We start from the raw sequence: 27,712 nt of genomic DNA on the forward strand, positions 1-27,712 counted from the left end.
TCATGTAATTTTAAGCTCCATTCCTTTCCATATACAGAAAACTACCCGTGGGGAAGAAACTGGTGAAATGGGATCCCTCCTCTACCAAATTCTGCCTTCTAGAGCTAGGTAGGGAATTTTGCTTCTCTCCAAAGTTGAAGTTTCGTTAAATTCTTGCAACCCAAAGTGTGAAAATTTTACTAAGTAAAATAATTTAACTCTGTGTGTATAGAAAAAAATTAGCTGGGCGTGGTGGTGGGCACCTGTAGTCCCAGCTACTCAGGAGGCTGAGGCAGGAGAATAGCTTGAACCTGGGAGGCAGAGCTTGCAATGAGCTGAGATCATGCCACTGCACTCCAGCCTGGGCAGCAGAGTGAGACTCCGTCTCAAAATAAAAGGCTAAGTAATGTGGACACAACATGATATTAGGCTTTATTTGAATTTAAAATCTTGATTCCATCCAGGGACATTTTTTACCCAAGCACCTCAGAGACTGGCTTAGGGTTTTTCTTGAGAAGACTGTACAAGGCTTCTAATCATACGCAAACCCTCCACAGCCCACGGCTCCAACCCACAGCACCTCCTGCAGTCCTGGAGGGAAAAGGGATAGTAACATGAAGTGTCTGAAGATCTATTTCACCTCTTTTCCTTGTGAATCGTGACATTTTAAATGCATTTCTTGACAGGATTCTATTTTGAAAGAAGGATGCTCAATCTGTACCTTTTATGCTTCTTGTTTCTTCTCCATCAATAATATGTCAGTCAACTGCTTGTCGGAGACACTTAGCTGCTGACAAGTCCTCATAACCTGACTAAGGTAAACTGCCAAGAGATGCTTGCACTGGAATATAAAACACACACACCTATTAGAAATAGGCAGGGCCGAGGCTGGCCAGTCTAACCAAGATTTCTCATTATCATCTTATTTGGCAGGAAAAGACTAGAGCACACAGATTACAGGGTCTCTAACTAATTGTCTAAAAACTGTGGAGAGGCCGGGCATGGTGGCTCATGCCTGTCATCCCAGCACTTTGGGAGGCCGAGGCATGCGGATCACTTGAGGTCAGGAGTTCAAGACCAGCTGGGCTGATGTGGCCAAACCCCATCTCCACTAAAAATACAAAAATTAGCTGGGCATGGTGGTGCACGCCTGTAATTCCAGATACTCAGGAGGCTGAGGCATGAGAATCGCTTGAACCCAGGAGGTAGAGGTTGCAGTGAGCTGAGATCACGCCACTGCACTATAGCCTGGGCGACAGAGCCAGACTCCATCTCAAAAAATAAATAAATAAAAACTGCAGATAAAGATGATGAGACAGGTGTATTCTCTTTAGAAATCAGAGTGGACAAAGACAGACTTACTTTGCCTGCTGCTTTGGAAAACGGCTTAGATCCATCAGGCACAAGGTATGTAACCCATGGTGAAAACCAAGACTAGCTGCGCTCTTCACTTTAGTCCTAAGTGATATTTCTTCCTTGCCTTCAGAAAGCTGTCACAGCAATGGCTAACATTCCTTGAGGCACTATGCTGTGAAGTGCTTTCCACAGATTACCTCCCTGAAATCTGACAGCTCCCTAGGAAGACAGGTATTGTACCCAGATGCTCATCAGAGTCTCTAGGCTACTCTCTTAGCTACTGTGTTACACTTCTGGGGTTGGAGGGTGGGGAGTGGTGGCGAAACTCTTGCATATATTGGCCTGTACACGCTTCTGGGGAGATGATTATGTTGCAGCTGATGTCAGAGAACACAGCTTTAGATCCTGAAGGGGCCCTGGTTCAGTCCTGTCTCTTGCAGTTGAGATAAACTTCCGGCACATCAGTTATGAATGTGGTCTCTTGTACAATGGTATACCCAACTTGCCAGCCAGGTCCCAAGATGTTTAAGAAGTTAACAGTGTAAAAGAAGGGAAGAATGGAGTGGACACCATTATTTGCTTCTTTGGCAAGACTTAAAAAATAGCTGCCTGCTTTCAGGAAGGTGGCGTTTTTCCCTTTGGAATAAGGTGTGTATGAGTATGTCCTGTTTCTGCTTCATGATCTGGACTCTGATGAAATTGGCAAAGGCTTAAAGGAATAGGTGAAGGTACTCATGCCCCATGTGAAGGTCAAGTGTGGTGTCAGGCTGTCTTACAGGTAGTGCAAAGATATACGACATGGCTGAAGGTAGGATATGCAAAGTTGCCAACATCGAATTTTAGTTCATACTTTTATGGGGCCATCTAATTCCCCTTTTTTTCCTTCTCAAAGCTTCACTCATGATCTTTTAAATAAAAATTCAGGAAATTGATGTAGTTCTAAAAATGACATTGCATTTTGAGAGGCTAAACCCCTAAGAGATGACTAGCTGAAGTCAAGGACAAAAAGCTACCATTTGTTTCAACATGTAGTAAGATTCCCATTTTGTAGAATAGTTAAACCACAAAGTAAGGCCAATTTCTCTCTACATTCAACTACAGTGGGAAGAGCCTTCCCCGTCCTCACCAGGATGCTGTCACTCTTCCGTAGCACTGAGAAGGCAAATGCAGGACATGAACAGTAATGACAAGAAGCCAGACACGTGTATGTTTTACCAGAACTTCCAAGCACCTACAAAGAAAGGATAGATGGGATCAGACCTCAGATGATGTGCTGGAAAAACCACCTCTTTCCCTTTTTATCTATGTAGACTCAGAGCTGCTCTGCAAATTGCACTGAGAAGAACTGCAGTTATGTTTTACATGAAAGAGGAAACAACTTCTCTTCCTCCAGCGTGCAGACTCTCCCTTCCTCACCTCAGTGCTTACCTTTAGGACTTCATATAAAGGAATTGAAAAGTTTCAGATTAGTTCAACCAACCACATAGACCATTCTCTTCCGACGCCTAGTGGTTCATGGGGCCCACTCTATGGGCAGACTGTAAGAAGGAAGTGGAGGGGCAATCTCTCATCTACATTTCATTGTGGGGGTTCTTAACCTTTGGTATTTCACAGCAGGTGTGTAAATTTCTAAAGCTTCCTACATACCTAAAGAGAGAGTAAAAACAGGCAAAGCATCAGTAGCAGGGCAGGAGTAAGACAGGTCTCAGGCCAGGTGTGGTGGCTCAAGCCTGTAATCCCAGCACTTTGGGAGGTTGAGGTGGGAGGATCACTTGAGCCCCAGAGTTCAAGACCAGCCTGGGCAACATGGTGAGACCTTGTCTCTATTAAAAAAATTTTTTTTAAAGTCAGGTGTGGTGGCACATGCCAGTAGTCCCAGCTACTTGGGAGGCTGAGAGGGGAGGAATGCTTGAGCCTGGGAGGTCAAGGCTGCAGTGAGCTGTGATTGCACCACTGCACTGCAGCCTGGGTGACAAAGACCCCGTCTTTAAAATAAAGATAGGTCATAGAAGAAAAGAAGAAACTGGGAAGAGGCTTTTGAAAAGCATTTGGGAACAGGAGAGCAGAGAGAATAAATACAGCAAAGACCCTTGTGAAAGGAATGACTCAGCTGTTAAGGATGGAGGTCTCAGGAAAAGAGGCAGGCCCAGATCTGCCTACTCATCTAGCAGGATGGAAGGAGGACCCTGATACATAGTGGGCTGGGAAGAGGCACAGTCTAACAGTCTTGGTGGTGGTCAAGAGGGACAAAAAGGAAAGGTACAGGAAAAACAAGATACATCTGTAGTATGATTGCACAAATTTGTTGGAGAAATCCTTTGTTTAAGTCTCTCTACCACCAGCCAGTCAAAAACTTTTTGTTGAGGTCTTCATTCCTAGAGTTAACTTCCCAGTTGGAGGCGTAAGATTCTTATTAGTATCTGAGGGAAGCAGAAATGTCCTGAGGGTGATTTTATAATGAATTGCCACTTAGGAATTTGCCACACGGCCTTCAAAGCACTTTTAGGCTCTCAGATGGCAATCTAAATGAAAAAGCAAGAACTTTAAGATTTTTTTTGAATTACAATGTTAGCACTCCTAGGATTCTTTAACCTTTCTTACCCGCAGAGAATGAAGCTACAGGTGTGGTCTGACTGCAAGAACAAACAGCAGGTTCCAGTGCTGCGCTTTTGTCGCATTTTCAGCGGTTCATATAATGCAGTTATCCCACTACAGCTTTTATTAACATTTTTTTTTTAATTTCTATTTTTTGGAGACAGGGTCTTGTTCTGTCATCCAGACTGGAGTACAGTGGTGTGATCATAGCTCATTGCAATCTTCAATTCCTCGGCTAAAGTGATCCTCCCACCTCAGTGTCCTGAGTAGGCAGGAGTACTGGCGTGCACCACCACCACACTATGCTAATTTTAAACATTTTTTGTAGAGATGGGGTCTTGCTATGTTATCCAGGCTGGACTTGAACTGCTGGGCTTAAGTGATCCTCCCACCTTGGCCTCCCAAAGCACTGGGATTACAGGCATGAGCTACCACAGCCAGCCTCAGTATGGTTTTTTGACAGTCAGAATTCCTTGGGAGTTACCAGAAATGGCCAATGATTGGGTAAGAAGATACCTACTGAACACATTCAAGATTTCAGTTCAGGCCGGGCACAGTGGCTTACGTCTGTAATTTCAGCACTTTGGGAGGCCGAGGTGGGAGGATCATGAGCTAGGAGTTCAAGACCAGCCTGGTCAATATGGTGAAATCCCGTCTCTACTAAAAATATGAAAACTGGCTGGGCGTGGTGGTGAGTGCCTGTAATTCCAGCTACTCAGGAGGCTGAGGCAGGGGAATCGCTTGAACCCAGGAGGCGGAGGCTGCAGTGGGCCAAGATTGCATCACTGTACTCCAGCCTGGGCGACAGGGCAAGACTCTGTCTCAAAAAAAAAAAAATTTCCGCCCAGTTACAAATTAGGTGTTGAAAAAGCACACCTTGCATATTACCTACCGCAAGGCTCTGACGTGTTATTAACATATCACCTAGACCATTCAGTATCAATGGAGAGATTTCCCCGCATGTGTAGAAGCTTACACTGAAGGAAGAGCATTAAAGCAGATTGTTTTTCACTTAATCCTAAAGAAAAAACCCACAACATCCAGCAGTGACATGTATAATTCTCTCTTTTTTTTTTTGAGACTCCATCTCAAAAAAAAAAAAAAAGTTCAACCGCCTAAAGCAATAAACACTGAAAGAGGTTAAATTTTGAATTTGCTTTTCGCTTATCTAGCAGTAGACAACTAATGAACCCAATAATCAGGCAAAATCTGAGTTAGAAACATTTAGAACTGGAAATTGACCTTAAGGATAACATAATTCAATTCCTTCACCCTTCAGTGAAAAAACAACTTCCTCTTACAGGAATTGCTCCTAGTTTTCCTGCTTATAGTCTGGAATGTTTATCCCCAGAAGGAGAGAGCTTTTTAAAAAAGGAACATGCTGGAAAGAGGATACTCAGACCATGGCTGACTGCACTTGTAGGAACCTCACTTGGAGGTGGTTTCTACTGTGGTTCTACTGTGGTTTCAGTTAGGTCACCAGGAGAGGTGACCCATGTACAAGGTCATCCATTCATGGGTACAATTTTATGACTGCTCCAAGCCTCTTAGGACACTCCACAGTGTCTCTGTTGTTCCTTGTGTTGGGTGCTTCTCTCTGAAAACAGGATTATACATTCCTGTCCTGTTGAATACAGGCTGGCCATGTGACCTGCTTTAGTAAAATCTGAGTAGCCAAGCAGAAGAATGTGAAAAATTGTGTACCATGTTTTCCTTTTTCTCTTTGAGATTCACAGTGTTCCAGATATGGGCTGCTTCACTCACTGGGATCCCTGCATGAAGCTGTTTTGGAATAGAGCTACAACTGACGCCTGGTGGATACACAGCATGAATGAGATCTGAAACTTTGTTTTTGTAAGCCTTTCAGATTTGGGGTCATTGTTACCACAGCATAACTTAGCCTCTCCTGATTGAAATATCCCCCTTCTTAAGTGAACCAAAAAAGTATAACAAGTGGCCAGGCGCGGAGGCTCAGGCCTGTAATCCCAACACTTTGGAAATCAAAGGTGGCGGATCACCTGAGGCCAGGAGTTCCAGACCAGCCTGGCCAACATGGTGAAACTCCGTCTCTACTAAAAATACAAAAATCAGCCAGGCGTGGTAGTGCACACCTGTAATCCCAGCTACTCAGGAGGCTGAGGCAGGAGAATCGCTTGAACCCAGGAGGCAGAGGTTGCGGTGAGCCAAGCATGCCATTGCATTCCAGCCTGGGCAACAGAGCGAGACTCCGCCTCAAAAAAAAAAAAAAAAAAAGTACAGAAAACAACTCAGGTGTCAGCAACATAACAATGACTTTAGAATGTTTTCACATTACATCTGGAGAACAATAATATTAGAGTTGACCTATGGGATGAAGATTGACCTATGAAAAGATAACTAGCTGGGCATTGAGGCAGTATGTGACTCAACTTTTATCATCTCATAGAACTCCTGAATTCAGCCAAATTCTTACTATATTACCATACAATGCAACCATTAAGGTTAATTTGAGGGTGTATAAGATTTCTGCAGCTTCATTTAATTCAAAGTCCAAGATGACAGTAACAATTCTTGGAAGTTAGTATTTTATAATTAATAAAGCAATATAATATATACCAGATGTGAACGACAAAAACTAAACAAATAACTTAAACAAGTTACTGTTGACCAATGGGAAGAACAAAAAGTCAACAGTAATTAAAATATTTCAAACAAAAGTCTGCTTGCCTAGGTCAAGTGTTGTGCCCATAATGGAATCAAGACCAAATATCCCAAACTAAAGCAAAGTGAAAAACCTGAAGGTCCCTCTAATTTCGGGTATTTTAGCTACCTAAAAACCAAAAATAAAAACACCAGGAAAGAGGACAGACACACCTCCTCAGGTACAAACTGCAAGTTCAGTGACTTCGATTATTAATCTCTAAGTTCTCCATGAGAAAATTCATCTAATAGGCAGTCTCTTTTGAGTAGGCCAATACCATCCAAAAGTTTTTTTGTTATTTTTTTTGAGATGGAGTTCTGCTCTTGTCACCCAGGCTGGAGTGCAATGGTAAGATCTTGGCTCACTGCAACCTCCTTCTCCCGAGTTCAAATGATTCTCCTGCCTCAACCTCCCGAGTAGCAGGAATTACAGGCGCCCGCCACCACACCCAGTTGATTTTTGTATTTTTAGTAGACACGGGGTTTCACCATGTTGGCAAGCTGGTCTTGAACTCCTGACCTCAGGTGATCCACCTGCCTCGGCCTCCCAAAGTGCTGGGATTACAGGTGTGAGCCACCATGCCTATCCATCCAAAAGTTTTAAAAGCAGCAACCAACACTAATTACCATATTTTCCTTAATGCAGAAATGCATGAAGATTTTACCAGATCAGTGTGAGGAAGGGCAAGTTAATTCACTCAGCAAAGGCATCTATCTGCCCAACCAGGCTTTGCTTGAGCCATTCACTCCCTAAGACCACTCACACGATCTTTCAATGAGAGTTAACCAATATGATCTCAGCTCTGAGAAGATAACTGTAAACCAGAATTCAAACTCTGAAAAATTTACCCTTTTCTGGTCTCAGTAAGGCCTGGATTACATACAAGAGCTGATGGCTTTTAGACAGACACAAGACACATGGCTTCCAAGCAGACACAAAATTTTGGACACCACTGCCAATATTTTCATTTCATTCATGATTTCCTTCCTTCAATCCCAGCTGCACTTACCACTGTGTCTCATATAGCTAAACTGGGGTTGGGTGGTACAGGGAGAAGGGTCAGGTGGTTGGAGTCTGGCTCCCTGTTTATATAGTCTTTATTCATGTCTCATAAGACAGGCAGTGTGGGGTAGCCAGATGTGACTGTTACTTTACTTTTCTGCATTTCCGTTTCCTGCAAAAGAAATAAACTTGCTGCGTTTTTGCAGAGATGGGTCTTACTATGTTGCCCGGGTCAATAGAGGGCTGAGATTACAGGCGTGAGCCACCATGCCAGGTGAGCAGACTTCTACACAATGCTATTAGGTACAGTTAGTAGGTATTTATCTTATTATTATTATTATTATTATTATTATTTTTTGAGACAGAGTCTCGCTCTGCCGCCCAGGCTGGAGTGCAGTGGCGTGATCTTGGCTCACTGCAAGCTCCGCCTCCCGGGTTCATGCCATTCTCCTGCCTCAGCCTCCCGAGTAGCTGGGACTACAGGCGCCCGCCACCTCGCCCGGCTAGTTTTTTTGTATTTTTCAGTAGAGACGGGGTTTCACCGTGTCAGCCAGGATGGTCTTGATCTCCTGACCTCGTGATCCGCCCGTCTCGGCCTCCCAAAGTGCTGGGATTACAGGCTTGAGCCACCGCGCCCGGCCTATTATTTTTTTTTTGAGACGGAGTTTCACTCTTGTTTTGCAAGCTGGAGTACAGTGGCACGATCTTGGCTCACTGCAACCTCTGCCTCCCAGGTTCAAGCCATTCTCCTGCCTCAGACTCCCGAGTAGCTGGGATTGCAGGTGTGTGCCACCACACTCGGCTAATTTTTTGTATTTTTAGTAGAAAGGAGGTTTCACCATGTTAGCCAGGATGGTCTTGAACTCCTGACCTCAGGTGATCCGCTTGCCTTGGCCTTCCAAAGTGCTGGGATTACGGGCGTGAGCCACCACACCCAGCCATCTTATTTTAGTTACAAAAATGTCTGGAGGATTTTGTTAAGTGAAACTATGCTAAGTGAAATAAGCCAGGTATAGAATGATAAATACCACATGATCTCACTTATATGTGGAATCTAAAAAAAGCTGAACTCATAGGCTGGGTGCAGTGGCTCATGCCTGTGATCCCAGCATTCTGGGAGGCGGAGAGGGGAGGACTGCTTGAGGCCAGGAGTTCAAGACCAGCTTGGGCAATATAGCAAGACCCTGTCTTTATTTAAAACAACAACAAAAAAGTTGAACTCATAGAAGAAGAAATAGTGGTCACCAGGGGCCTTGGGGTGGGGGAGGAAGAGGAAGATATTAGTCAAAGAGTATAAAATTTCAGTTAGGAGAAATAAGTTCAGGGTATCTATGGTACAACATGGTGAATATATTTAATAACAAAGTATTGGCGGGGATGGTGCTCATGTCTGTAATCCCAATACTTTGAAAGGCCAAGGTGGGAGGATTGCTTGAGCCTAGGAGTTTGAGACCAGCCTGGGCAACAGAGTGAGACCCTGTCTCTATCTCTAAAAGACTGAAGTACTGTAAATTTGAAGATTGCTAAGATAGTGGATTTTAAGTGATCTCACCACAAAAAAATAAGTATGTAAGGTATTAGATACGTTATTTAGCTTGATTCAGTTAGTTATTCTACAAGGTATCCATATATCAAAACATCATGTTATATGCCATGAATATAGACAATTTCTGTCAGTTAAAAGTAAATAAAAATTTTTAAAAATTATCAATTTGTTAATTTTACCAAGTTGGGGCAAAAGCTTTTTAACAGTCGAGGAAATATTTAAAGCTAGTCACTGGCTTCTACAGAGATGAAGAAAACATTTTGTCCTAAGGGGTTTCTGTAGGGATCACCCCCATCTGTGGACTTCTACCTGGTAAACATGCCTTCCACTGGGTGATGAGATTAAGGTGATGGACTGTCGATCAACTAGGTCCAAGGCCTGGGTGGCTGATGAGCCAAAGAGAAACTTCAGCCTGTGAAATAAAAATGCTTCAGATTAGAAGGCCTGATTCTCAAAGTCACCTCAGTAACTTGACCCAAAGGATCACTAGCCTTAGCATTTTTTAAAAATTCATTTTAATTTCGAAAAAAGGAAAATAATACAGCAAAACCCATGGACCCATTCACTCCCCAGATTTAATGTTAATATCTTCTGTACTTACTTCAGATCTTCTTGTATTTTATATATATGTGTGTGTATATATATATTTTTTATATATATATATTTTTTTTTGTTTTGAGATGGAGTTTCACTCTTGCTGCCCAGGCTGGAGTGCAAATGGTGCAATCTCAGCTCACCGCAACCTCCGCCTCCCGGGTTCAAGCGATTCTCCTGCCTTAGCCTCCCAAGTAGCTGGGATTGCAGGCATGTGCTACCACGCCTGGCTAATTTTGTATTTTTAGTAGAGATGGGGTTTCTCCATGTTGGTCAGGCTGCTCTCAAACTCCAGACCTCAGGTGATCTGCCCGCCTTGGCCTCCCAAAGTGCTGGGATTACAGGTATGAGCCACAGTGCCCAGCCTGTATTATATTTTTAATACAGGGAGTACACTGTTAGTGATAAAGAAGCCCTCTTTATACTTCTTTGTAGTGCTTCCTGTACTTCCTCTTACCTTCCCCTTATCCCCGAGGCAACCACATGCATTTGTTGGTTTCCTTCCTGTTAATGTGTTCATATTAAACATTATATGTAGAACATATGTATGCATACATACATAATAAACACATGTGCATACATGTATGAATATACATATATGATATGTTTTAAAACATAAAAGATATATTGTAGGCTTCTTTTTGCTGTTCCTGAAATAGCTCATGAAAAATAAAAGAAAATATAAAATATCATAGAATTTTGGCAACTTGCACTTTTCTACTCAATGCATTTTTGAAAATGAGGCATGTTTGACAAACATCTGTTTTTACTTTACCTTTGAATAATATTCCATTATATGTACACACTGAATTTTATTTAAGTACCGTATGTATGGACATTCTGTGTCCATTTTATACTATTATAAATAATACTCGATTATCCCCATACGTATCCCTTGGCATACATCTCTGAAAATCCTCCTTTAGTTTATATAACTAAAGGATATGTTCATTTTTCAACTTTAATAGATATTGCCAATAGCTCTCCAAAGTGGAAATGGGGCCAGCTGTGGTGGCTCATGCCTGTAATCCCAGCATTTTGGAAGGCTGAGGCAAGAGGATCGCTTGAGTCCAGGAGTTCAAGACCAGCGTGAGCATGTAGCGACACCCCATCTCTAAAGAAAAAGAAAAAAAACCTAAAACACATAAAAAAGTGAAAACAGCACTCCCACCAGCGCTGCGTAAGACTTCTATTTTCTCAGGCCGGGCGCGGTGGCTCATGCCTGTAATCCTAGCACTTTGGGAGGCTGAGGCAGACAGATCACCAGAGGTCAGGAGATCGAGACCATCCTGGCTAACATGGTGAAACCCCGTCTCTACTAAAAATACAAAAAATTAGCCGGGCGTGGTGGCACACGCCTGTAGTCCCAGCTACTCAGGAGGCTGAGGCAGGAGAATCACTTGAACCCAGGAGGCGGAGGTTGCAGTGAGCCGAGATCGCGCCATTGCACTCCAGCCCAGGTGACAGAGCAAGACTCCGTCTCAAAAAACAAACGAACCAAAAAAACAGACAGAAAAACCAGACTTCTATTTTCTCCATGTCCCCACTAACACCAGTATTATCAGGCTTTTTTATGTTTGTCCATCTGAAGATATTAAATGTGTACTTTTTGGATTAGTAATAAGGCTCTCCAACTGTTAATGATATACAGGAAAAAATTTTTATATGTGAGAAAATTCTTATAATGTTAAGTGAGAACGATTGGAAACAAAATTATATTTTAGGAACTCTCAAGCATGTTAACTTTCTTAAAGGAAAGCTACAATTATGTCAAAATTAAAAGTTTAATTTTTTTTTTTTCCTTGAGATGGAGTCTCACTCTGTCGTCCAGGCTGGAGAGCAGTGGCACAATCTCGTCTCACTGCAACTTCCGCCTCCTGGGTTCAAGAGATTCTCCTGCTCCAGCCTCCCGAATAGCTGGGATTATAGGTGCAGGTCACCATGCCCAGGTAATTTTTGTATTTTTTTTTAGTAGAGATGGGCTTTTGCCATGTCTCAAACTCCTGATGCCTTGGCCTCCCAAAGTACTGGGGTTACAGGCGTGAGCCACCATGTCCAGACTTTTTTGTTTTGTTTTGTTTTTTGAGACAAGGTCGTCATCCAGGCAGACTGGATTCCAGTGGTGCAATCATGGCTCACTGCAGCCTGAACCCCCTGTGCTCAAGTGATCCTCCCACCACCTCAGCCTCCCTAGCAGCTGGGACTACAGGTATACACCACCACACCCAGCTAATTTTTTGATTTTGTAGAGACAGGGTCTCTCTGTGCTGCCTAAGCTGATCTCAAACTCCTGGCCCCAAGTGATCCTCAAGCTTTAGCCTGCCAAAGTACTGTTATTACAGGCATGATGCACCATGCCTGGCCAAAATTTAATTTTTGGAAAAGGCAGTAAACCAAAATTTAAGTTTATAAAAGGCAGTGAAACCAAAATTTAAGTTTATCTAGTTTATAAAAATAACCCACACTTAGGCCAGGTGCAGTAGCTCATGCCTGTAATCCCAGCACTTTGGGTGGCCAAGGAGGGAGGATCATAAGGTCAGGAGTTCGAGATCAGCCTGGCCAATATGGTGAAACCCCATCTCTACTAAAAATACAAAAATTTTAAAACATACATATTCTGGGTCAAAGAATATGTATGTTTCAAATTTCCTGTTTAAAAATAAAAACATTTAAGAGTGATTATTATTGGGTGGTATGATTATTGATACTTTTTATAGGTTTTATTTTCCAATAAAGGTTTTTTATAAGTGTGGGTTATTATTATTATTATTTTTGAGTTGGAGTCTCACTCTGTTGCCCAGGCTAGAGTGCAGTGGCACGACCTCGGCTCACTGCAACCTCCAGCTCCCAGATTCAAGTGATTCTCCTGCCTCCGCCTCCTGAGTAGCTGGGATTACAGGCATGCGCCACCATGACCGGCTAATTTTTGTATTTTTAGTAGAGATGGGGTTTCACCATATTGGCCAGGCTGATCTCGAACTCCTGACCTTGTGATCCTCCCTCCTTGGCCACCCAAAGTGCTGGGATTACAGGCATGAGCTACCGCACCTGGCCTAAGTGTGGGTTATTTTTATAAACTTGAAAATAAAATGGCAGGGTTAAACTCAAACTGAAAAGTTAATGTTTTAAAGAACTTATATGACTTAACACAGAGTAAGACAAACCTAGTAAGTCTTCAAAATTAAAATGTTCAACTTCTTACTTCATTTTTTAACAAACCAGCCACATATAGAACAAATTATTGGGGGAAATAGAAAAGAGTGCTTTGAATTTTTATATTAAACATATGAAGATTTAGTCTACAAAGTAACAAAATACAAAACACAATGAAATAGTTTGTTGGGAACCTTACCAATCAATCATAGCAGTTACCTTTAAGGATTTTTTAAGGCCAGGTGTGGTGGCTCATACCTGTAACCCCAGTACCCCGGGAGGCCGAGGCAGGCGGAACTCCTGACCTCGTCATCCGCCTGCCTCAGTGTGCGCCACCTGTAGTCCCAGCTACCCAGGAGGCTGAGGCAGGAGAATTGCTGAAACCTGGGAGGCAGAGGCTGCAGTGAGCTGAGATGGCGCCACTGTACTCCAGCCTGGGCGACAGAGCGAGACTCTAAAAAAAAAAAAAAAAAGACTTTTTTTAACCTGCTCTGTCCACTATAATACCTATTGTGAACATCTCTTGAATGCATTAAAGATTTTTCCATATCACTTTTAATGGCTACGAATAATTCTACTGTAAAGATGAATCATTCTTATTCTCTTCAAACCCCATGAATTATTGTTTCTAGGTTTTATTGCTACCACAAACAATACTGGATATTCATCACACTAAGAATATCCTCACTGTAAAATCTTTACGTACATCTATAATTAATTCCTGGGTATATGTTCTTCTATGTGGAATTTCTGGGTCAAAGAATATGTATGTTTTAAAGTTTCTATTGCCTGTTACCCTGCAATTTACATTCCTGTTATAAATGATCCCTTTCCCCATATTTCTGTCAACTTCTTTTCTGTGGTCACTAATTTTCTAGATGAAAAGTTATGTTAATTTGTATTTTTGTGGTCACTAGTAAGATTTATCTTTTTCCTCCCAAAGTATTTGGTTATTTGCATCTTTTATTCTTTGCCCTTTTGTTTTTAAAGTAGTACATTTTTTTCCAGTAACATTTAATTCTTATTAAAAATCTAAGAAATACAGTAAAGGTTACAGCCCTTCCCTCAATTCTACCTCCTTCCTTGCCCCGAAGAAAAAACAGTGGTAGAGCTTGGTATATATTCTTCAGAACTTTTATTTTTTTAGAGACGAGGTCTCACATCACCCAGCCTGGACTGTAGTGCCACAATCATAGCTCACTGCAGCCTCGAACTTCTGGGCTCAAACAATCCTCCTGGAACGGGTTTTTTTTTTTTTTTTTTGAGACAGTCTTGCCTCTGTCACCCAGGCTAGAGTGCAATGGCACGATCTCAGCCCACTGCAACCTCCGTCTCCTGGGTTCAAGCGATTCTCCTGCCTCAGCCTCCAGAGTAGCTAGGATTACATGTGCCTGTCACCATGCCTGGCTCGTTTTTGTATTTTTAGTAGAGATGGGGTTTCACCATGTTGGTCAGGCTGGTCTCAAACTCCTGACCTCAGGTGATCCACCCGCCTCGGCCTCCCAAAGCATTGGGATTACAGGCGTGAGCCATCGCACCTGGCCAGGACTTTTACATATAAGTGTATATCAGCAATTAAGTATCACTTATACCTAGGTAGCTTTCACTTTTTTGATCTCTGCAATTTTGAACTAACTGACCACTCTATTTTATTCTCATTTAAGTAGTCATATCATCTGCAAATAAATGGTAATTGTCTTTCCTTGCAGATAGGTACATTTCTAATTTCTTTTTCATGTGTTAAATAGCTACAATTTTTTTTTTTTTGATAGAGTTTCCCTTTTATTGCCCAGACTGGATTACAATGGGGCGATCTTGGCTCACGGCAACCTCCGCCTCCCGGGTTCAAGGAATTCTCCTGCCTCAGCCTACAGAGTAGCTGGGATTACAGGCATGCACCACCATGCTTGGCTAATTTTGTATTTTTAATAGTGACAGGGTTTCTCTATGTTGGTCAGGCTGGTCTCGTACTCCCGACCTCAGGTGATCTGCCCTCTTCAGCCTCCCAAAGTGCTGGGATTACAGGCGTGAGCCACTGCACCTGGCCAACAGCCACAATTTTTAAAACAGTGTTAAATAAGAGTGGCAAATAGGACAATACTGGATATCATGTTGGCTATTCAATTGAGACAATTTTTAAGAATCATGTCGAGAAAATATTATTCCTAGTTTATAAGAGTATTTTTTATTTTTATTTATTTAATTTTTTTGAGACAGAGTTTTGCTCTTGTTACTTAGGCTAGAGTGCAATGGCACAATTGCAGTAAGATATGCAACCACCACCTCCTGGGTTCAAGCAGTTCTCCTGCCTCAGCCTCCCAAGTAGCTGAGATTACAGGTGTGTGCCACCACATCCCGCTACTTTTGTATTTTTAGTAGAGACAGGGTTTCACCATGTTGGTCAGGCTGAACTCTTGACCTTAAGTGATCCACCTGCCTCAGTCTCTCAAAGTGCTGGGATTGCAGGTGTGAGCCATGGTGCCCAGACTTTTATTCTATTTTTAACATTTTTTTTCTAGAGATGGGGGTCTCCCTATTTTGCTCAAGCTGGTCTCGAACTCCTGGGCTCAAACAGTCCTCTTGCCTTTGCCTCCCAAAGTGCTGGGATTACATGTGTGAGTCACAGTGCCTGGTAATAAGAATATTTTTATTTATCTTTCATTTATTTATTTATTTATGAGACGGAGTCTCACTCTGTCCCCAGGCTGGAGTGCAGTGGCGCGATCTTTGCTCACTGCAACCTCCACCTCCCAGGTTCAAGTGATTCTCCTGCCTCAGCCTCCCGAGGAGCTGGGACTACAGGTGCCTGCCACCACGTCCGGCTACTTTTTTGTATTTTCAGTAGAGAGGTGTTTCAATCTGTTGGCCAGGATGGTCTTGATCTTTTGACTTTGTGATCCACCTGCCTCAGCCTCCCAAAGTGCTGGGATTACAGGCGTGAGCCACTGTGCCCGGCCAAGAATATTTTTAAAAATGAAGAGTTGATGTTGAAAGGATTTTAACATTAATGGTTAAAAAAATAATCAAACACAACAGTATATGTACTTACGATAACAGATATTCATCAGGAACTGTAAAATGAGAATGGAAAAAACGTTAATTATATTAAGCCAGTGACCATTGACATAAAAATCTTTAAAAAAAACCTGTAACTACAAACACTTCTGTGTGTGATGGTCAACTGAACCTATGCATCTGGTTTTACTCCTTCTCCAAATCCCACTAAAACCATAATAAAAGGATTTCTTTTTTCTTCTTTTGAGATGGAGCCTTGTTCTGTCGCTCAGGCTGGAGTGCAATGGTGCAATCTTGGTTCACTGCAACCTCTGCCTCCTGGGTTTAAGCCATTCTCCTGCCTCAGCCTGGGACTACAGGCATGCACTACCACGCCCAGATAATTTTTTTTGGTATTTTTAGTAGATACGGGATTTCACCATGCTGGCCACGCTGGTCTCAAATACCTGACCTCAAGTGATCCACCCGCCTTGGCCTCCCAAAGTGCTGGGATTACAGACGTGAGCCACCACGCCCGGCCAGATTTCTTTTTAAAAGTATGAATTCCAAAGGATGAGAAGGACAGGGAGAAACAACAGCTATGATACACTGGAAGCTGACAGAAGAGTGGAAAATGATTTATAAGACCTAAGAAAACTGAATCCTAGGCTAGCAATGGGGAGAGTCAAGCACCAGCCTGAGTTACACTGCAAAATCCACCTCTCCCCTTCCCCAAACCCTAACAAATTGGCACCAAATAGCTTCACTGGGGATGAAGCAGGGATATGAAAATAAGACTCTTTTCAAGTACGTTTGAGAAGTAGTGGCATCCCAGTTCCCTCTACAGCTTTAGGTGACTGCCTTTCCCTCATTCTGGCAAAAGACTAGGTTTATCTTCTGGAGAGGTTCAAAGGGAAAAATACTAGGTACAGTGAAAGTCAAGGTGTCACACTGAAAACAGGATCTCCTGCTCTCTTCCCTAACATGGCTCCCATAACACAAGCAATCAGGCCTTCGCCCTCCAGCCAGGAGACTGGAAGTCTTCCCTGGGTATATCCCAAGAGAAGTGGGAATGACACTGAAATGGTTTCCCCAACTAAACTGTCTAGTGAGAACAACTATAATGACGTTCATATTCCATATGCCCCTCTACCACCCAGAGCTTCCAAGAAGCTTTTTAGTCTTCCACTCTGAAATATGACTAGACAGCCAAGGGTTACCAGACAACAAAGGAAAAACGAAACAGAATAAAACAAACAGAAGAAAGTTAGAGGAAAAACTGCAGAAAGGAGAAAATTTTAAACATCTATTATTAATATTTTATCATTAGAAAAAAGTTAATGCAATCAGAAAACAGGCACAAAACATTAATAAGAAAAATTAATAATGAGAAAAAATGAATTTTCTGAAAAGAAGTTATAAGTTAAAAATACATGGTACATCCCTGTACTTTCAGCTACTTGGGAAGCTGAGGCAGTAAGACTGCTTGAAACCAAGAGTCTGGGGCCAGCCTGGGCAATACAGTAAGACCCCATCTCTCTCTTTTTTTTTTTTTTGAGATGGAGTTTCGCTCTTGTTGCCCAGGCTGGAGTGTGACGACACAATCTTGGCTCACCGCAACCTCCACCTCCTGGGTTCAAGCGATTCTCCTGCCTCAGCCTACAGAGTAGCTGGGATTATAGGCATGCACCACCACGCCCGACTAATTTTGTATTTTTAGTAGAGACGGGGTTTCATCATGTTGGTCAGGCTGGTCTCGAACTCCTGACCTCAGGTGATCTGCCGGCCTTGGCCTCCCAAAATGCTGGGATTACAGGCATGAGCCACTGTGCCCGGCAAGACCCCACCTCTTAAAAAAAAAAAAGCAGAAATCCAACAGAAAATCTGGAAGATAAAGTTGAAGAAAGTTCCCAGGAAGTAGAGAATATATAAAAGAAACACAGAAGCCACAGTAAGTCAACCAGAAGGACAACAGAGGACATCCAGTAACTTAATTACACAAATACTGGAAAGAACAGAGAAAACAGATGGAGGGAACTCATCAGTCAAATAATTCAAAATTCCCTACAGCTGAAGGACATGAAGTTGTAGCTTGAAAGGGCCCACTGTGTGCCCACACTGTGAAGTGAAAAAAACAAACTTTATCGGAAGATTCAGAACACTGGTTATAAAGAGAAGATAATTCAAACTTCCAGAGAAAACAAAAGTCACACACAAAAATCAGGAGTAACACTAGAAGCCAGGAGGTAGAATATTTTCAGATGTCTGAAGAAATATTTCCAACAAATAATTCAATACCTAGACAAACAATCACTTAAGTGTGAGGGTAGAAAAAGAACTTTTTCAGCTGGGCGCGATGGTTCACGCCTGTAATCCCAGGACTTTGGGAGGCTGAGGTGGGCAGATCACCTAAGGTTGGGAGTTCAAGATCAGCCTGACCAACATTCAGTATCTCTACTAAAAATACAAAAACTATTAGCCAAGCATGGTGGCGCATGCTTGTAATCCCAGCTACTCGAGAGACTGAGGCAGGAGAATCCCTTGAACCCAGGAGGCGGAGGTTGTGGTGAGCCGAGATCGTGCCATTGCACTCCAGCCTAGGTGACAAAAGTGAAACTCCGTCTCAAAAAAACCAAAAAAACCAAAAAAACCCCACAACTTTTTCAGACATAAAAAGCCTCAAAAAGGGGCCAGTGTGGGGGCTCACAACTATAATCCCAGTACTTTGGGAGGCCAAGGCAGAAGGATCGCTTGAGCCCAGGAGTTCCAGACTAGCCCGGGCAACAACGGAAGACCCCATCTCTACAGAAAATAAAATGATCAGCTGGGCATTAGGTGTGATTGCGCCACTGTACTCTAGGCTGGAGAACAGAGTGAGACCCGGTCTCAAAAAATAGAAAAGAAAGCCTCAAAAAGTACATCTCATGTCCCCTTCTTCAGGAAGCTGGCAGAGTATGTGTGCCATAAAATAAGGTAGTAAGCCTGGGCAACACAGTGAAACCCTGTCTCTACAAAAAATACAAAAATTAGCTGGGCATGGTGGTACACACCTGTGGTACCAGTTACTCAGGAGCCTGAGACAAGAGCAGCTCTTCAGCCGGGGAAGTTGAGGGAGCAGTGAGCTATGATTGTGCCACTGCACTCCAGCCTGAGTAACAGAGCAAGACCTTGTCTCAGAAAAAAAAAAAAAATTTACATGGGCCGGGTGCGGTGGCCCATGCCTGTAATCCTGGCACTTTGGGAAACCAAGGCAGGTGGATCTCTTGAGCCCCAGAGTTCGAGTCTAGCCTAGGCAACATGGTGAGACCCTGTCTCTACAAAAAAATACAAAAAACTAGCCAGCCGTGGTATTGTGCACCTGCAGTCCCAGATACTCACTTGGGAGGCTGAGGTGGGAGGATCATGAGGCTAGAAGGTCTAAGGTACAGTGAGCTTTGATCATGCTATTGCACATCAGCCTGGGTGACAGTGAGATTGTCTCAAAAAAAAAAAAAAAAAAAAAAAAAAAAGAGGTAGTAAACCAAGAAAAAGAAAACTGTAGGATATACTAAACATACCACTCAACATAGATACAGAGAATTCCCAGATAATAATGGTGAAGAGAGATCTCAGGAAACAGCCAAGAGATTAGCCAGTCCATATTAAGCAAGTCAGAAGGCTCTAGAGATGTCTTCAGGAAGGTGAAACTGATAGCACACTTCATTCATCTGAACATCTTGAGGGGAGATTGAGAATACTAGTAAAGGATGTGAGGTTAAAGTAGGAATAAATATGTAAAAAACTGAACAAGTAAATAAACAAAACCAAGACAGTTATAACTCCAGGGAAATCCAAAAGTTACAAAGAAAATGAAAAGTAATCATAGCTTCCTTCATGGTTCCACTGTGACTAGTTTATATTATCATACAAGTATAAATTTGGAATCTTGATCTAAAAAAATTACCACTGAAGAATGGGAGTTAGGAAGGGTGTATAACTATACATTAATAGAACAAAGAATTTTTTTTTTTTTTTTTGAGACGGAGTCTCGCTCTGTCACCCAGGCTGGAGTGCAGTGGCCGGATCTCAGCTCACTGCAAGCTCCGCCTCCTGGGTTTACGCCACTCTCCTGCCTCAGCCTCCTGAGTACCCGGGACTACAGGCACCCGCCACGTCGCCCGGCTAGTTTTTTCTATTTTTTAGTAGAGACGGGGTTTCACCGTGTTAGCCAGGATGGTCTTGATCTCCTGACCTCGTGATCTGCCCGTCTGAAAAAAGATGTTTAAAACACAGAAAACAGGGCTGCTGAAAATAAACATGAATCAACAGCATTGGTCCCTGTGTCTGAACCATGGGTGTCAGGGGCAATGATTATGCCCCCTTCAGGACTGTCAATGTGTCTTGTGAACCTTCTTGCGGGAGGGAAAAAACCCAAAACTGGCTGGGCACGGTGGCTCACGCCTGTAATTCCAGCATTTTGGGAGGCTGAGGTGGGTGGATCACAAGGTCAGGAGTTCAAGACCAGCCTGGCCAATATGGTGAAATCCCGTCTCTACTAAAAATACACAAATTAGCTGGGTGTGGTGGCATGCACCTGTAGTCTCAGCTACTTGGGAGGCTGAGGCAGGAGAATCGCTTGAATTCGGGAAGTGGAGGTTGCGGTGAGCCAAAATGGTGCCATTGCACTTCAGCCTGGGAGACAGAGCAACACTCTGCCTAAAAAAAAAAAAAAAAGAAAAAACCAAACTACTGTCAGTGTATGGATTAATCTATTCAGACACAGAACAGTTCTGGTGATGATTGTTTAAAGTGACAGTATTCCAAACCCTCAGACCATCAAATCTTAGAGCCCAGAACAATTGTATAAGTTAACATTAGTTGGCTTTTTTCCCATCTTTTTTGGAATCAAGTATGTTTGAATACCTGGCTGCACTAATCTTTCAAGCACATATATTTAAGTCTCCTTAATTTTGACTGAGATGAGAAAACAAAAGTTGGCTTATTTTTCTCAGTTCCTTAAAAACTAACTCAAGATAAACCCTTTCAAAAATGCAGTACAGTACTTTTAAAACAAAAGACATCCACATTGAATAAGCAGTGGCAGTTTTGGGGCCTAATATGGCTGTTATTTATAAGCTGGCCATTTTTACATCGTGAGAGTAGTTCATTAGTCAATGCATTTTGATTAGATCAAATTTGATTTGATCTTATCCTAGCATACTCTGAACACATCTTGAGTTCAACCCTTCTCAAGTGATTTTGGCAAGCATAGCCAAAGAGCATCCTCTGCTGGTCAGAAAAAAAATGGTGCTTTCACAATACCCAGATTTACTCCAATGATTGCATACGCATTTAGGGTTTGTGGTTCTCAAAATGCTTTTTTTTTTTTTTTTTTTGAGACGGAGTTTCGCTCGTTGCCCAGGCTCGAGTGCAATGGCCCGATCTTAGCTCACTGCAACCTCCGCCTCCCGGGTTCAAGAGATTCTCCTGCCTCAGCCTCCTGAGTAGCTGGAATTACAGGCGCCCGCCACCACGCCCAGCTAATCTTTCGTATTTTTAGTAGAGACGAGGTTTCACCATGCTGGCCAGGCTGAAACCTGACCTCAGATGAGGTCTCGAACTCCTGACCTCAGCTGATCCACCTGCCTCAGCCTGGGACTACAGGCTGGGACTACAGGCGTGAGCCACCGCGCCGGGCCTACTTTTTAAAGTGTATTAAAGCATTAACTTTAATGTTAACATCAGAATTTGAGAAAAAGAAGTTTAATAATTCAAAATTTCGTCTAAAATAATCCAGAACTCCACGTTTCTATCACTCACTGTAGGCTCCTGTCCCTTCCACCCCCGGGCGGGAACCCCTCCCAGGGACCCAGCCAGCTCTCAGCACTTCGGTCCCCACTGGTCTACTCGATCCGACTGAGGGGCTCCTGCAACTGCGCTGTACCCTAAATATTTGCTGAATCGTTTTGACTTTTACTTGTTCCAATTTCGCTTTTTTTGTTGTTGCTTTTTTACGAACAAGAGGTTTAGAGAACCACATGGAAAAAAGGCAAGGCCAGGCCCGGACGCCCCGCCTCCTGCCTCCCGAGCCGGCGGTGCCCGGATGCCGGGCTCGCGCCCACGGCGCAGCCACACACGACCTCGATCCCGTACTTCGCGCGCTCTCCTGCACCGCCGCGGCCATCTCGCTCAGGAGCTCCTCCACGACTGCCGGCAACACTACGGCCATCGCACCGCAGGACACGCCCTCCACGACTGGTCGACCGCCGCTACGCTCCAGCTGAGCGCGCCTACCCGCGGAGGATTCCGACGCCCGCCGGGGCAGGGCGAGACAGAGTGACGTCGACGCGCGTGCGGACGCAAGGAGGTCCTGCTCAGTCGTCAGGGCCCGGCCAATCCAGAGGGCCCTCGCCGCGGGGGCGGGGACCAGGATCGCGTCTGGCCTGCAGTGCGCAGAGGACGCGGCGGGAGCATGTACAGGCTCCTCAGCCGGAGTCTGGGCCGAGGCCTCCTGCGGGCCGCGGGGCGGCGGTACCGGGGCTGCTCCGCGCGCCTGCTCCCTGGGCTGGCAGGAGGCCCGGGGCCCGAGGTGCAGGTGCCGCCATCCCGAGTCGCGCCGCACGGCCGGGGCCCAGGCCTGCTGCCGCTGCTGGCAGGTGAGGGGCGCGGGCCGGGCGGGGCCGACCGGGCGGGGACAGGGGCGCGGGCCGGGCCCGATGACCTCAGAGCCCCTTCCCGCAGCGCTCGCCTGGTTCTCGAGGCCCGCTGCGGCAGAGGAGGAGGAGGAGCAGCAGGGAGCCGACGGGGCCGCCGCCGAGGACGGGGCGGACGAAGCCGAGGCCGAGATCATCCAGCTGCTGAAGCAAGCCAAGGTGAGGCGGCTCCGGGCCCTGCGCCCGGCCGAGCGCGGTAGCCTTTGTGAGCGGGGTCTTGGCGTTGTCGCTGCGCATTGCTCTCTCCGCCTCGCCGAAGAGTGGATGGAGGCTCCGCGGGTAAAATTGCCGAGAATGAGGTGGGTCATCAGAGAGGGGATTGGAATCCATCCAGGCTTTCCCGACTCTAAGGCCTGCAGTTAAACCTCTGCAGTGTCAAGTGCAAATGGAGATGGCGCCCCAGGCATCATGCTTTTATGCAAACGAAATACCAGGAACGTTTTGTAGTTGTTTTATCAATTAACCAGACTACCTGAAATGACACAATTTCGCACGTATATAGCGGCCTGAAAATGTCAATTTAGTGTTGGTTATGCGATTCGGTTCTCTTTCTGAATTCTTCCCTTTCTCCACATGCTTTTCTATTTTCTTGTCTCCTCTTCTCCCCAAGTTATCTCATGCCTACAACGTCCAAATTTGTGTTTCCAGACTGTAGTGTGCTCCTGACATGCCATCTGCACTTTGGTACCTTACCTACCTCTCAGATTTAACATGCCCAAAACTAAACTCGATCTTTAATGCCTCCTCAACGTGTGCTTTCACCGTCTCTTTACTACCATCAGTTTTTCAGCCTAAAAACCTCATAGTCATTCTTAAAACTTGTGGTACGTTACCATTGCCTTCAAATGCAGTTACAGTCCAGCAACAAGTCCTGTTGCCAACAAATGCAAAATATGTCTCAAATCTTTCCCCTTTTCTCTATCTCCTTTGCTGTCACCCTAGTGCAAACCATCATTGCCACCACCTATGCTCCAGTAGTCTTTCCTAGCCTCCTGTCCCCTTGCAATCTATTCTCCATGCAGAAACCAAAGCGACCAAAAAAAAAAAAAAAGTAAATTGGATCATATCATCTCCTTGCCTGAAAGCTCTGAATGGCTACCCACTGCATTTATGATAAAATACAAACTCCTTGCCATGGCTTGCAACACCCCACATGATCTAAAGTAGCATACCTTGCCCACCCGTTTGGCAGTAATCCTCCAGCTCACCATCCTCCCTTCACATCTGTTTCTTTGCATTTCTTCCCCAAAACCATTCTCTTCAGCTTATAGGGACTTCACTCATTTTCTACCCTCTGTTTGAGTCATTGTTCTCCCCAGGTCCTTATTTGGTTGACTCATTCTCATCCTTCCTATCTCAGTTTAGCTGTCACTTCCTTGGAAAGCTTCCCTAAGTCCCATTTGGAGGAGACCCCTTATCATTCCTTTGTGTCATCTTTATAGCTCTTATCATTAGTTGTAATTAAGCTTATTTGTCCTGTATGGTCACCTCCAGCCTGCAAGAAATTAGAAAGAGGATGGAGGACAGGCAGCTTCCTTATAAAATATGTTGTAAAATCACATTCCTTCTGCCTGTGTCTCTTGGCCAAAACTTCATCAGATGGCCACACCTAGCTGCAAGGGAGGCTGACCTCCCTGTCACCTCTATAGACAATGCCTTGTACATAGTAGGAATTCAGTAAATGTCTGATGAATGAGTTTGCTTCCTTCTATCATTGGGATGTGTAGTTGCATACACTTCTGTCTGGTAGCATATGCATCTACTATATGTTTCATTTTCTATTATTTTGTCTTCTCTTTTCAGTTGAGCATCATGAAAGATGAGCCAGAAGAGGCTGAGTTAATTTTGCATGACGCTCTTCGCCTCGCCTATCAGACTGATAACAAGAAGGCCATCACTTACACTTATGATCTGGTAACTCTTATAACCAGTCTGAACCACTGATGAGGAAGGTTGGATGGAAGGGAAGGGTTGTTAGTTCTCCTGATTCATATTCCTGACTTTCATGATGTTCTAAAGCTCCTTTTCTTTTTCACTGAGTTTTCTTTTGGCTTCAGTTTTATTTTTTTGTTTTGTTTTGTTTTGAGATGGAGCCTTGCTCTGTTGCCCAGGCTGCAGTGCAGTGGCACGATCTTGGCTCACTGCAACCTCCGCCTCATGAGTTCAAACGATTCTTTTGCCTCACCCTCCCGAGTAGCTGGGATTACGGGTACGCATCACTATGCCTGGCTAATTTTTGTATTGTAGTAGAGATGAGGTTTCACCATATTGGCCAGGCTGGTCTCGAACCCCTGACCTCAGGTGATCCACCTGCCTTGGTCTCCCAAAGTGCTGAGATTACAGGCATGAGCCACCATGCCCGGCCATGGCTTCAGTTTTTTTACCCTTGGGGTGACATAAGACCTCTCAATTCCAGACCAAAAGAAACCAGTATCATTAGCATGTTTCTTTAATGATGAGTGGACCTAGATTTGGTTTGTTAACAACAAAGTATGTGCAAGTATTTACTTCTCACATGATTGCTGTTCTGCGCTTCTAGCAGATTAATTGGTGACATGCTTTTCATTTTAAACTTTTTTAAATTTTGAGGGTGAAAGCAAAAGGGAATTTTAAAGTTTTGAAATAAGTAGGAACACAGTACTCTAAACTGAAAAACAATTTGTAATTTGCTTTCAGATGGCCAACTTAGCATTTATACGGGGTCAGCTTGAAAATGTAAGTAAATTACTTTGCAATATCTTGAATTTGTGAAGGAGTAGCTTCAAGGGTACTGTGATAGTAAGGGTACAGGATAAGCTGCTATAACAAAGAGACCCCAGAATATAGTGACTCAAACAAGATACAAGTGTATTTCTCTTTATTGTGTTAGTCCAGAGATAGGCTAAAGACTGAAGGCAGATACACATAGGCACCTTTGCTCTCTGATCCAGAAGTCCAGGTTCCTTCTAAGATAAGCCCTCATCTGCCTGGGTGAACTGCCTCACCTCCAGCCTGCAGGAACTGGGAGAAGATGGACTGTGAGCAGCTTCCTTATAAAATATGATTTAGAAGTTCATGTTCTTTTTGCCTGCATCCCTTGGCCTAAATTTTATCATATGACCATATCTAACTTCAGGGTGTCCAATCTGCTAAAATTGACTGAATGTTTTTTTTTAAGATAAGGTCTTGATCTGTTGCCCAGGTTGGAGTGTGGTGGCTTGATCACGGCCGACTGCAACCTCGGCCTCCCAGGCTCAGTTGATCCTCCCACCTCAGCCTCCTGAATAGCTGGGACTCCAGGTGTGTGCCACAACACCTGGCTAATTTTCTTATTTATTTATTTATTGTAGAGATGGGTTTCACCATGTTTCAGCCTCCTGAGTAGCTGGGACTCCAGGCGTGTGCCACAACACCTGGCTAATTTTCTTATTTATTTATTTATTTATTGTAGAGATGGGGTTTCACCATGTTTCCCAGGCTAAATTGAGGGGACTCTGTAATCAAAAAGATGGAGAAGCAGAATGACTATTAGGAGACAGTTTGTAGTCTCTGCCACAGTGGGTTTGGATAAGAAGTTAATCTCTGAGGTTGTTTTCTGCTCATTAGAGAGTAGTTTAAGGTACATAGAGGATGTTGGGGGTCCTGATATTTTTATCTGTTTTCCTTTCAAAAGGGTACTTTTCTGTGTGTGAGTGTGCATGTGTGTGAGTATATGGGCTTTACAAGGAATGATACATCAGATTGGTACTTAGAATCCGGGGCCATATATATATAATGGGTCCCAATTAAAAGAAAAATCTTTTTCTTATGCTTTTAGGCTGAACAACTTTTTAAAGCAACAATGAGTTACCTCCTTGGAGGGGGCATGAAGCAGGTAAGGACATTGCCTAGTATTGGCCCCTCACTGAAGCAGTTTTCAGAACAGTCTTGTCTGCTGAAAACTCCTGCTAGCCCCACCATACGCTTTGGTCAGGAAAGGTGGAGTTTCCCTTCTGAGATCTGTATACAAATAGACATTCTTTCACTAAATGCAACGGCATGTTCGCCAAGGAATTCACAGTTGGCTAATCATTCTAAAAGAATAAAGACTGTGGCTTTGAGGCCACCGTCAGTCTGGAAGTTGATCCGAAATAATCCATGAGAATATTTGACTTGTTATGAATTCCCTTCATTCTCTTTCTCTCACAGGAGGACAATGCCATAATTGAAATTTCCCTAAAGCTGGCTAGTATCTATGCTGCGCAGAATAGGTAAGTACGGCAGCCAGGGAGTAGGACTGTGGGCAGAAAAGTTTGACTCTGGGATGTTACATAATATTCATTGCCTGCTGGTCATCTGGGTCTCCCAGAAATTGGGTGCCACACTCAAAAAGTGTTCTGTCCCTCATCTTTGGAATTGTCAGTCTTTTCCAGTTTGCCCCTCCTGTTTCCAGTAGCCTGCCTAGTGGGGCACACAGCATCTCTGGCTGCCCTGTGACAAAGCTAACTAAGTTTTCTGTTGCTGCTTGAAGTGGGAAGGGAAGTTAGAGTTACAACTTCAGTTTAACTTTTTTAGAAGAGGAAAGAGCAGTGTGAAAGCTGCTGGGGATAATGTATTAATACTCTGAAGAAGCCATTTTGCTGGTGTAGATAGAGTTCAAAGATGAAGCATCTAGGATGTAAGCAGAGAACTCCTCTAGAGAGTTGTATTTGGGGTGAATTTAGGGAGAGACCTAAGACTAGCTTCATTTAGGGTTTTAGTGGTGCAGAAGTTGGTGCGAGAGTTTGGAGTGACACGGAGCCTGATGCTGTAGAAAGGGTGCTTACTGAGACCAGGCCCTGGCACTGGTCCCTGCTGTCCTACTCACCAGCTCCTTTATTCTCATCAGGACCTGCAGAATCTCCTTGCATTTTGATTGGACACTAGATAGGCTAGAGCTTCCTAGAACCTGTGACTTCATGTCTTTTGAGGAGCTTTGAGCTTGGCCTATGCCAGAGAACACTGCAGCTTGGTCAATCTTCCTTGGAGTTGTAACAAACATGCCTAGTTCTTGATTGGGTATGAACTCCTAGGGTAAGAAGAAGCCCGGAGCTAATAAACGTTGTTGAATAAGACAAATTCATAGTCTTTTTTTTTTTTTTTTTTTTTTTTTTTTTTTTTTTT

The 27,712-nt window shown here is 43.8% G+C and overlaps 2 protein-coding genes across 4 annotated transcripts in view; one reads left to right on the forward strand and one right to left on the reverse strand.

The window, feature by feature from the left end:
- Positions 1-383: 383 nt before the first annotated feature.
- Positions 384-22,345, reverse strand: ZSWIM7 (zinc finger SWIM-type containing 7). 2 transcript variants are annotated; one of them, XM_025363081.1, is made up of 6 exons: positions 22,032-22,345; positions 15,955-15,976; positions 9,468-9,570; positions 2,462-2,566; positions 701-820; positions 384-570 (listed from the first exon to the last, which is right to left on the reverse strand). In XM_025363081.1, the coding sequence occupies exons 1-5, from the start codon at positions 22,105-22,107 to the stop codon at positions 704-706; spliced, it is 423 nt and encodes a 140-aa protein (XP_025218866.1). In that variant the 5' UTR covers positions 22,108-22,345; the 3' UTR covers positions 384-570; positions 701-703. The 2 variants fall into 2 exon arrangements, with proteins under 2 accessions (XP_025218866.1, XP_025218867.1); XM_025363082.1 differs by having other exon boundaries at positions 387-820; positions 15,951-15,976; positions 22,032-22,162.
- The window catches only part of TTC19 (tetratricopeptide repeat domain 19), a 32,293-nt gene continuing 25,861 nt past the window's right edge, over positions 21,281-27,712 (forward strand). The window contains exons 1-6 of one of the 2 annotated variants that reach the window (XM_025363077.1): positions 21,281-22,534; positions 22,620-22,890; positions 24,395-24,505; positions 25,268-25,306; positions 26,388-26,444; positions 26,759-26,820. In XM_025363077.1, coding sequence (XP_025218862.1) covers positions 24,404-24,505; positions 25,268-25,306; positions 26,388-26,444; positions 26,759-26,820 — 260 coding nt within the window. In that variant the 5' untranslated portion in view covers positions 21,281-22,534; positions 22,620-22,890; positions 24,395-24,403. The remainder of the gene's footprint in view (positions 22,535-22,619; positions 22,891-24,394; positions 24,506-25,267; positions 25,307-26,387; positions 26,445-26,758; positions 26,821-27,712) is intronic. The other variant, XM_025363076.1, reaches the window with a different exon arrangement.

Source organism: Theropithecus gelada, chromosome 16, assembly GCF_003255815.1.
Source record: "Theropithecus gelada isolate Dixy chromosome 16, Tgel_1.0, whole genome shotgun sequence".
In the NCBI taxonomy this organism is placed as follows: Eukaryota; Metazoa; Chordata; class Mammalia; order Primates; family Cercopithecidae; genus Theropithecus; species Theropithecus gelada.

What these genes read in the sequence shown, in the direction of transcription:
- ZSWIM7 (XM_025363081.1), bottom strand. Translation starts at nt 22,107, where the DNA reads ATGGCCGTAGTGTTGCCGGCAGTCGTGGAGGAGCTCCTGAGCGAGATG. An exon ending in GTGGAAGGCATGTTTACCAG is followed by an intron (nt 2,567 to 9,467) that starts GTAGAAGTCCAC and finishes CTTTCTTTGTAG; the next exon opens with GTGCTTGGAAGTTCTGGTAA. An exon ending in GGAAGAGTGACAGCATCCTG is followed by an intron (nt 821 to 2,461) that starts GTGAGGACGGGG and finishes TTTATATTCCAG; the next exon opens with TGCAAGCATCTCTTGGCAGT.